Here is an 11190-nt window from a genome sequence, read left to right on the forward strand (position 1 = left end):
TATTTTAATGAACAACTACAGGTCAGAAGCCCAAGCTCCAAAGAGAGCAGAGATGACAACCAAATACCTAGCAGGTAAGTGGAGCCAGCTCTAGGAAGCTGGTTGCTCTGCCCGTTGAACTTGAGAGCATTTAACTCTGTGTTGACTGTATCATGGGAGTGTTGAAGCTTTGTGTAGGTGCTCTGAAACACTGCTGGATCCAATCACCTATTTCATAACCTCACAACACCTCCACCAGACCTCCCCCAAAGCAGGCAATCTGCATCTCATCTCAAGTGCCCATGCTGTTATGGTTCATCTTGGTTCTGGGTACCTGTAATATTTCACACATGTTGTGAGGGTATGAAGACAGCGGTACCTCTACACCATGCAGTATATTGACAAGGATGTGCCTGTTGCAGAACTGCATGCACTTGGTAGTTCCTCTCAAGCAAGAGGAAAAACAGATTTTATTTTGACTATGCCTTAGTAGTAGCTAAGAATCTCAGAAATGATGTGGTGATACAGAGAGCAAGTAGTTTAGAAGTGGAAATATTGAGTGCAAAGGGCATCAACCTGTTCAGCTGACTAAATAATTTTCAGCAAATAATTTATTATACAACATTATCCTGTTACTCTGCTTTTGAAATTTTTATGACTGATATTTCGGTCATTATTCCAGTTCCTCCTGTGAACTTATTTATAAATGGTTTGACTCTTTGGCCCTGATAAGCAGCTGATCATAGAAATAGCAATGGCCATCAGTGCTTAAGAGAAACACCATGGTGACTTCTATGTGAAGCTATCTGTCTGTCTAACACCATTGTGTGTCCCTGATTTATCATGCAGTATCCCAACCCTATGTTAAGTATCATATTTTTAATGCAAATAATTGAGGGAGATATTTTGACAAGATTGAGACTCCTGCTGACTTCTAATGAGTACAGAAATGCAAGCGCTTCTTTTTGTGCCTGCTGGCAGGTTCTGTTCAGTTCCAGGTTATTTCATTTTTCAGGCTGTGTTTGCAATGCTGGAGATTTCTGCCAGCAGCAGATCCTGTAGGGAGGCTTTAGGATGACCACTTTTTAGGGCAGCCTCTGACCTAAGTACCTGCCAGTGTGCTCCACACTGCCTGAGCTTAGCAATACATGCTAGGCAAGAGCGGTTTGGTCATTGCTGCCTCCTCTGACCCACCCTGGTGCCTTCTTTATTTTCTGCCTGCCTCAGTTTTCATATTCCCTTGCACTGCTGCATCCTGTGGCAACTCAGTATATCCCAGAAGGGTAAATAAAGAAAAATGTGACCCAAAACTTCATTGCTGACACATCTTTTGTTTGTCACAGCTATAATGATGAAGGTGCTCGGCTTGACTCTGAAACCTGTGACTATCATTACTTCTGGCAAACTTCAGGATTACATGCTACTATCTCAGCCATTGCGTTGCTTTACTCCTTGTTTCAGCCTTCGGTTCCTTTCATTTTGGCTACAGTAACTTCATATGTGTGGTGGCTTTAAGCTCCAATTATCCTTTTCTTGATGTGTCCAAAACAGTAATACTCATGTCCTCAGTCACATACACATGGAGAATGACAGCCCCTTGGTACACGAGCTCAGCACAAAAAACTCCTCCATATCCATCATCCAGGAACTTCCTTTCACTCCTCTTTATCTCCAGCCTAAAAAGAACTTGCTGTGAGAAATGAGGTTGCAGTGGAGTCACTACTAGTGAAAGAGGATTGAACTAATAAAGGGGAAAACCTAGCACAATCTTTTCCCATTGTGCAGGAAAAAAAGAAAATGGCAGAAAAAATTTGGTGGTTTTTTTTTTTTTTAAGATCCCTGTTTTCACATGCTCACTCAATTATGCCTTGCTAACCAGTGTTCCCCTCTTAACAGTGACCTCCTTTGCATGCATTTTACATACTTGTGACCTACACAACTTTGTGTTTTTGCATGCATTGATCTAAACACTCAGGAAACATTTTTCCATAAATCAGTATAAGCGCTGCTATTAAGATTTAATTGTGCTGCATGTTTGTCTGTCACAAAATCACAGGAACTGCCTTATGGAAAAGGAAAGATAAAAACTTATCTGATCTAGATAATGAAAAAAGAAGTAATTTTGGCTCAAGTGACAGCAGAGGACAATACTCTTTCTTATCAGTAAGTCAAGGTACCAGTTCACTGAGGTAGTTTTATTGTGGCTTTTTCTGGCAGTGTTCTGCTATCTAATCCGCACTGATGAGTATTTGCTACAGCTCTGAATTTCTTAATGCACACAGCTCTGCCTCTGCTTTTTGTGGTGATTTAGAAAGAAAAAACAGAAAAAGCTGAATAACGAACCACTGGGGAAACAGCTGCCAAATAGGTGTACAAACTGCTAACTGGGTAGCAGTAATGCATAATGTTATTTATAATTCATTCTTCGGTGTCATGCTCTTCAAGCAATTACACAATGCCTGCGTCCCTATCAATAAAATGCATTTCACATATCTAACCACTAATGACTCAAGCCTCACTCTGGAGCAACACATTGTAGTGGATTAAGCATGGGACTAGAAGGCAGACATTCCTGATCCCAGCTCATCCTCTGCTTTGCTGCATGGCCTTGAGCAAGTCACTAACCTGCGGGTAATTATAATATTTGAACACACAAGGGACCTGTACAATTTAATTAGTTAATGTTTGCAAAGCACTCCAAAGATAAAAAGTGCTATATGAATTATAATCATACACTATTGTTTTGGGGCATTTTATTCCAAAGCACATTTATGTAAACATGTTTAGTAATGTAAATTCCCAGTAATGGCAAAGTTTGATAACTACTTTGAAATGACTGACACTCCTTAGACTAAAATTTAAATTAATTAACAAATTTCATCTATTTTTGAGAAGACAATCATATGAGACAACTCAATATAGACACTGAACTGAAGGTGGGAAACAAGATCTTTGAAAGTTTCCTTGTGATGGATAAAGGTACTGAAAGAGACATACAGAACAGTATCTATGAATCCAGACCTGTTACAAATAACTCTCTTGCTGCACTATGCTGGTCCCCAAAACAGCCTAAGTGCTGATTTACTTTTTTTCTTTTTAGCATCCAGACTTCTGTTACAGTTTTAAGGTTAATCGTTAGACCCAGTGAAGTTAATGGTAAAACTCCTCTGGACTTCAGCAGAGCCAGGATTCCTTGGTTCTTCCAGCTTATTATGCACTTAATTTCAATATTTCTCTTAAAAGGAAAATATTACTCCTTGCAATGGTGTGATAAAATATGTATTGAAGAGCAATGCCTAGCACTTCAAAGTGATTCAAAAGAAGAGAACAGACACCCTAATGGCAATGCATCCTTGCTCTAGATTCATCTACTCAACAGTCATGGTAACTTACTGTTATACGGGAGATAGGAGGGAGATAGGAAAACATAATTTTGTGTAAACCAAGCTAAAAGCACTTTTATTGTCAAATTAGCTTTCTTCAGGGAACAATTTGACAATATCCCTATCTCCTAATATACTGTCATTTAAGTAATACCATCCTTTCAAAGCAGGCAGCAACATCAATTTCTTTGTAGAAGCTGCTTTTGATTTACATTTGCCATCCACCTGGCACTTGTTCCTAATGATCATTGGCTGATGGGGAATCTGTTATCCTGGCAAAAGGCTCTGGGACATATACCGGCAAATTTCCACACCAAAAATCCTAAATTCTCTGTGCATGCACAGAATGGCATCCTTTGATTTTACTGCCCAACTGTCAAGTTATTAAACTTTTTTGGGGGTAAAATATCACATATTAAAAAAAAAAAAAAGAAAAAGAAAAAGAACCTTTTTGAATAGTATAGATGCATTTGGATTACTGAAGCCAAAGGCTCACAGTTAGTGCCTAAAGAGCAATTCCCAAAGGTATATAGGGCTGTCAAGCTCTTGCAGTAGTCGTCCTTAGTACAGCTTTAGGCACATTCATTTTTATATACAAACTGAGGATTCTGAGATTTTAAATTCTACTAGAAGAAAGTTTGTAAAGTGCCATATAAATACATTGTAGAAGAAGTCAGTACTTTAGCGAGTCATCTGAACCGCATGTAGGAAGGAAAAATCACACTTATAGTAGTTGCACAGGCCCAAAGTTTAGATGTTCTTCTTCAGTTTCTTCTTGAGCCACAGACTTCCAGCATGGCCTTAGAAAATCACATAGAGGGGGATTCCTCACATATAACTTCAGCAATGTTAAGTTTTATCACTCTCCCTAAGACATTTGTGCAGGCTCCTTTATAACCATTGGGGAAGGCAGGCACCTCCAAAAGGTAGATGATCACAACTGATAAGATTATTGGACCTAGAAGTATGCACATCTCTCCACTGAGGAAATCCCAAACACCTGAGCCTAACTTTTAGATAGATTACATTGTGAGAGACAAACCTTGCTGCAGGGTTCAGATATGTCCAAACTGGACAGTCCAGTACTGCCCAGAGGTTCCCTAAGCTAGCTGACACACAGCACACCTCTGACAGCTCAATGGTGCCTTTGGGTCATTAGCCAACTTCCAAACCAGCAACACTTTTCACTGCAGATAACTTTTCTTTTCTGCCACAGAATATATATCTGACACTGCTGACAAAAAATAAAACAAAACTAGAACAGAAACATCCCTGAAATAATGACACAGTGGGGGCATCAACCATAGTACAGATGACTGCCTGCCTGTAAGGGCTCTACATCACCAGTGTTTTCCGCTTACGTATCTGCATACACACCTCTCTCTATTAATGTTTAATAAGTCAGTTCAGTTTGTAGAGTGACTCTGGAGGAAGCTGAGGAGAAGCTCCACTGCATAAGAGCCTGTGGGGAGGTGGGAAGCCCATGGGCAGTTCTGCTTTCTGAGTGTGGGGTCCAGTTTCCCGCCAGGAGCATTGCAGCAACCATGCAATCTTCTTCTCTAAAGCTTTACTGCAATGGAAAAATGCATCCCAGACTTGGCAAATCTTCATGAGAAAAGTAAAATTGAAACTGATGTATTCCCACGATTTTGCTTTAGACCCATTAGCATTCTCCAGTGAAAAAAAATGCTTTATTGAGAAATTCCAGACCAGCACTAGTCAGTTCGCCATCTGTAAAATCACCATCCAATTGTGTGCCAGTTTTAAAACGAGCATTTGTTCACAGAGGGCAGATGTACCAGAGGAGAGAGAAGCAAAGTTCATGCAAGTACTGCCAAAACACCCTTGCTTACGTTTCTTGGAGATTCAGGACAAAGTATTTTGTCTGCAAGTAGAAGAAAAAACTGAGGTGAAAGTTCCCTATAATGGTAGTAATGATTGCAGGTGAAGCAGGAAAACAGACAATATCGGTATAGAAAATGAATGGTTGATGGGAACACAGTTATAAACCTGAAAAGAGATAAAAATCAACCACAGAAGTTGATTTACATTGAAGAAGAGGAGGGAGAAAAAAAATCTAAGGAGAAAAATTCAGACTCGAAAAATACATACCAGTTTAAGAGAGTACACTGGTAATGTGGCTATGCTGTCTGTCTGCTGTGGAATTTCTTTTTCACTAGTGCAGTATCCAAAACTATCTTCCACAGTATTGCAATAAAAGCCAGCACAATTTAAAAATAAAGTAAGATGATCACATCAGCATCAATGTATCATCACATAATGCAGCCAAAGAGAATAGGGGTAGGGTCGAAGCCCCTAATCTCATTTTCATACAAACATTCAGTGGCACCCAGCTTCAGCGCAAAGAAGAGTTCACTCTAAAGGTCACCATAGTCACATCCAAATGACAAACCACATTTCTATGAATTAACCGCAGCTATAACTACAAGTATTCAGGATTTCCTTTCTGAATTTTCTGTCTCTCCATTACCGCAGAAAAATAAGCAACCATCATAAGTTTATATGCACAGTCCATCTTTTCCTTGACTTGATTTGAAAGAAAAAACGATTTTGTCAAAGGAGTTCCCTCTGCCTACAACCCCTAAGGAGAAAAAAGGCTAGAGACAGAAGGAGGAATTTCTGGATCTTTGGATTTTTACCGACACACTGATCAAAAGTTCATGCTAAAAATCACCCTCTGCCTCTCCTGCTTCTGCCCTCAGCAAGCAGGAGATCTTACGTTGTGCATGTTCAGGGAGAAAGAGCTGCATGCTGTAAAGTAACATAAAATAAGTGTGCAGGGAAAGAAGGAGATGAATGCCCTGTTCAGGGTTTGCATTACTACGTACCATGGAGATGGCTCCTGAGCCCCGCTACATCAGGGCTGCCAGGATGAGGGAACAGCATGTTGCCTCTGAGATGGGCCCATAAAAAGTTTTACTGGTCTTCTAGGGCTTGACTAATGCCTTCTCTTCCCTTGGCTTCATAAAGATTTCTAGAGTCTATCTGAGATTTGACCCTGAATATATGATGCTATTCTTGTTGTGTAATAAGCATCAGTGGTGTCAGGCGTATAGAGGCAAATCTGCTCTTTGTTAGAGAGCTACATGTCAAAATGAGTTTGTAAAACATGCTACAAAAAGGATGAAATGCTGCTTACAATGCAAAGCCCGCTGAAATCTACATACTGCTGCAATATGTATTATCAGCCAGAGCATATTATCTGAAATTAATAAATTATTCTTAGTCTGTATTATGGTAAGGCATAGCAACTGCCATAAAGCAGCACTGTCACATAAAGAAATTTCACTAAAGTACTCTGCTTGAAATAATGACTTTGTTTATCAATAACTTTACATTATTGATTGGGTTTGCTGAACTGAAGAAGGACTATGAAGTCATTACAAAAGAACTACTGAGAAGTCTGGAAGCTCAGCCAATACAAAGCTAGCAGCAAGAAGGCAATTTCCCTGAGAAAAAATAGTCATACTTGGTTATTTTACAAATATGCAAGCAAATCACATTCTGTTTAAGTAAATAGGAACTAATGCCAAACACGTGGCTTTTAGTGTCTGATTGTCGCAATTTTTACTGGTAAGAATGTTTTTCCTCTGAGAATATAGTGGACCTGAAACAAAGCAGCAACACAGGCAGATGCCTTCCAGTTTTAGAGGACATGAAAAGCAAAGCTTTCATATAGGTGTTCCAAACTGTCCTGTGACCCAGCCACATAAGGGTAATTTCCAAGACAACAAGCTTAAAAATGGCTGTTATTAAAACAATGGTTCCTCCCCAAACACTGACTAGTTACTTCCTTCAGCTTGTGGTTAAAACCTTGGCATTGCAGATTTAGATCCAAGGGAAGATGCTGGAGCATTCAGTATCGTCTGGTCACTCCCAGTTTCTGGCACGCTGACTCCCCAGTCAGGCAGTGTGGATTGCCATCCCCTCACCTCACACCAGAGATCTGCAGTGCTGACATGTGTGTCCCAGGCAGCTGTCTGCATCACCTGCAGTCAATGGAGAGGAACGAGCACTCATGGGCTTGAGTCTCTCTCTCTCCCTAAATTAGACAGCTAGAATAGGTCAAAAGAATTACTGCCTGGACACGCCAACTGCTCTCCAGCCCACATTCAGGGAGGCAAGATAACTAGCTCGGATGCAGATGCCTACATTGCAGATGTCTAACTAGGCAAGACAAACCCTGAACCCCACAGACAGCACACAGGGAAAGTCAGGAGCCTCACTAAGGCAATACCCCCCAGCCCCACATATTGTGTGAGGGGCAGCACAGGACCCACCCAAAGCAAAAATCCACCACAGGGTATTTGAAATCCCATTGCTCCTGAAGAATAGGTGGCAATAGGCAAATATATATACATACATATATATATATTTTTAATCCTTATGCAGGGTAATTTAAAATATGTCTGAAAACCAACCAGAAAAAGGTCAACTGTTGTCTTGCACCTGCCACCATCATCTACAAACTAGTCTTGGTATTTTGTTTAACAAAGACAAGATTGCACAACAGCAATCTGGTACTGAAGGAAACGATGCTGCCATCTCTTTGGAGATGCCATGCTGTACTTCCCAGCCAGTATATGCAAAAAGTTATTTTTTGTTGTTAACTGTATAACTATTCATAAGAGCGAGCTTACAAGCTCACATAAGAAAGAACACACTCTGTGGGACAGTCTTCTAGACTCTGAGGTCCAGCCTGCCTCACTTAGGCACTGAGCTTAGACCTACACTTTATTGCCTGCTGAAGCAGCCTTTCTATGCATGCCCCTACGCTGCCCGGTTATTCATCAGAACAGTAGGTGCCTTTCCACATCCTCAGAGGAAATTCCTGTCTGCTAAGTTTAGATGCTGAAATTGAGCACACAGGATCTCCCTTTGGAAGGCTTGAAAGGCACCTTCCTCTCTCCAACAAGGGTACGTAGAATGCAGGCTTTTATTTTCAGTAGACTGCTTTGCTAAATGTCTAATATTAAGGTACATGTTAGATGCCTAAATTCAGAATAGACCCTTCCTGTAAAGCACTATGTTATAGACTGAGAAAGAAATGGATTGAGTGAAGTCAGTATAATGTGCTAATGTCTCTTTTCAGCTCTGCAGCTGTATGTGTTGCATCTGTGACTGAGAATGAAGTAAAGAAGAAGACAAATTGCAGATCACAGTCAAATTAGGTTTTCCTAATGGGGCTTTTGAAATAAACTAACAAATTACTGTTTAAATAAAACCTGTAACAAGGATGAGTTGATGTTATATTATTAAATTTCTTAATTTAATTCTTAAGCTCCAGAGCCAGCCAAGTAATATTCAACACATCTACCTTCACAAACTGTGGAATGCACTGTGGAAAAGCTAAAAAAGTTTTTCATGGTTTGACCAATTCTCTAAGTGTTCAAGCAGTATCAATCACAGAGAACAGTATCTGCCTGCCAGTTACATATTAAAAGTATTTGCTAGCGACCCATGCATCCTCTTTTCATTAATTAGACAGAACTATTTAGTGCAAAATCATGACAGGTTGTTTTATTTTTCAGGCTTATTATGTGTGCTATAAACTGAGAAAAAATACTTCGCATTTCAGGGCCTGGTGTTGTAACTAGTGAATTCAAAATATGTGCTAGGACTGTCTTTCAAGCAATAGCGTCACTGGTGAAGAAACCTTCCCTTCCTTTATCACCGTCAGAAGGGAACCGTGCTAATTACAGTGAGAGCCAACGCCTTGCCTTGCCCATAAAGACCTCCCTCTCTGCTTAAGGGGAATATAGGTTTGAGGATCACAGTTACTGTGCTTGACTAGAAGATGAATTAGCAGATGTCTGGTGAAAACACAAAAAAAGTAGTTCCTCCTCACACACGGCTTAGAAACATCAGTGCCTTTGGCTATTGATGGCCAGGAAAACAAAGCAAAACATTAAGTACTTTTAGATACCATGTTAAGACATTTAAAATGCATCTATAATAAATTATATAATAACAATGTCTAATGGCCTTTATTATATCCCTTCCTATTTAATAATGTCCAGAACGCCCATATTTTGAACCTCTCAGATAAAGTAATGTGTTGTTTTGTGGGTCTAGCACAGGCTTCAGTGCCTGGAGGCTCTAGTTCTATTTCCAGCTCTGCTTCAGACCTACAGGGTGACCTTTACGCATAACCTCATTTTCCTCACCTATAAAATGGGGATATTAATACTTATTTACCTCACAGTTGGTTCCCTTCCAGCTGCTACAGTGACTGAGCAAGCTCATGCATCTACAGAATTGCTAATGTTCATGATAAACTGTTCTTTTTTTTTTTTCCAAACAAGCAATACAGACATTAAATTAAGAACTTATTTGTCTGTCTAGTGAGTACAAGTACATAGAAAAATAACAGCAGTGGAAAAACTGTTCAAAGCCCCTTACTCATTTCCTTTCAATGACACTGTCCTTCAGGAGAAATGTAGGTAGTTCCTATCTGACAGCAACTAGAATGAACTTCTTGATGCTGCTGTCAGTCAAGAAAAAAATTCATGGTTTTTGAGTGAAAGTCTAACCTGGTCTCCCTTTAGAGAGGATATAAAAACACTGCAAGCTTTGCAAGTAAATAAAGGGGAAGAAACAATTTCAGTTTGAAACTTTACCTAATAATGGGGGCAGAGAGAAAGAAAGGAAAAGAGAATCAGAGAGAGATGAGAGATACAGCCATCTCTTCCTAAAGGGAACAAAGCTACACAGAAAAGATGCTGGCAGGTGTGCTGGCCCGCAGCTGGTGGGACACCCCTGCAGTGCTGCCGAGGGCCGGTGCCTCCAACGGTCCACGGACACCTCAGCAACACTCATCTTGCTCTGGGAATGTGATACTTACTCTTGTACTGCTCTGGCTATGGAGAGCGCTGTAGATCCAGTTTCATTAACGCTATCTAAGGTCACATTTGGCAGGTCGTCATCATCACTGTCACTTTTAATTTGTCTGGGAGATAGGCCTCGGGGGTCCATTTGTGCTGGAAAGAGACATATAATGGATTAATATGAGCGTGCTGAAATTAATCTCATCCCAGAACAACATCAGGGCACACAACACATCCACTTGCTCGGGCTGCATGGCACCGCTTGTGCTGAGCATCCCAAAACAGGTGACGGATTGGCAAAGTCACCTAGTGGTGTTACAGCTAGGCGCAAGCATTTCCAATGGCATGCAGGCGTGCAAATGCACACAGGCTACACCAATGCATTTGGCGGACCTGAAATAAAACTGCATATATAATATCCATCAAAAACTCTGTTTACCCTCAAGTTACTTACTCTGCCTGTCTTCAGAAAGTGAGGAGAAAGGGCTACATCTGCTTTGTACAACACAGCACACTCCAGAGTAAATTTTACAGCAAAATTTCAGGAGCAATCTTTGATTCTGAGTGTTCACCATGAGATACCAGGCTGGGACACATGTCACTCCAGTCAACTAAAATTCAGGCATCTGAAAAAAACCAGTTGTCCTGACTTCTGACTCAATTCAACACTGATGTCAATCTCTGAAAGAACCTTCCCTCCAAATTACATGTAGCAAAGCCACTGCATGTAACTTCGCCCAGGCAACTAACTTTCAGGTGACGGATGTCAGTTAGGCTTAGCCAGATTTTTTTGAAAAGTCACAGAGTCTCAGGTCTTACGAACATGTGGAGATCAGGAATTGCAGGACTGTTTTGTCCGTTCACAGCTTAGAGTATCCATGCTGTATGGCAACGGTGCAGGTGCCCAGGCACTGGCGGCGGGGGGGCTGCGGGCGGCCCCTGTGAGGAGCGGCCGGGGCTGCCCCGTGCCGGACACAGCC

The 11190-nt window shown here is 40.9% G+C and overlaps 1 protein-coding gene across 2 annotated transcripts in view; it reads right to left on the reverse strand.

The window, feature by feature from the left end:
- The window catches only part of KLF12 (Kruppel-like factor 12), a 171012-nt gene that overhangs the window by 61232 nt on the left and 98590 nt on the right, over positions 1-11190 (reverse strand). For both annotated transcript variants that reach the window (XM_010575255.1, XM_010575254.1), the window contains exon 4: positions 10228-10363. In XM_010575255.1, the coding sequence (XP_010573557.1) occupies positions 10228-10363 (136 nt within the window). The remainder of the gene's footprint in view (positions 1-10227; positions 10364-11190) is intronic.

This window comes from Haliaeetus leucocephalus, unplaced genomic scaffold, assembly GCF_000737465.1.
Source record: "Haliaeetus leucocephalus isolate CR32 unplaced genomic scaffold, Haliaeetus_leucocephalus-4.0 Scaffold462, whole genome shotgun sequence".
NCBI classification, from domain to species: domain Eukaryota; kingdom Metazoa; phylum Chordata; class Aves; order Accipitriformes; family Accipitridae; genus Haliaeetus; species Haliaeetus leucocephalus.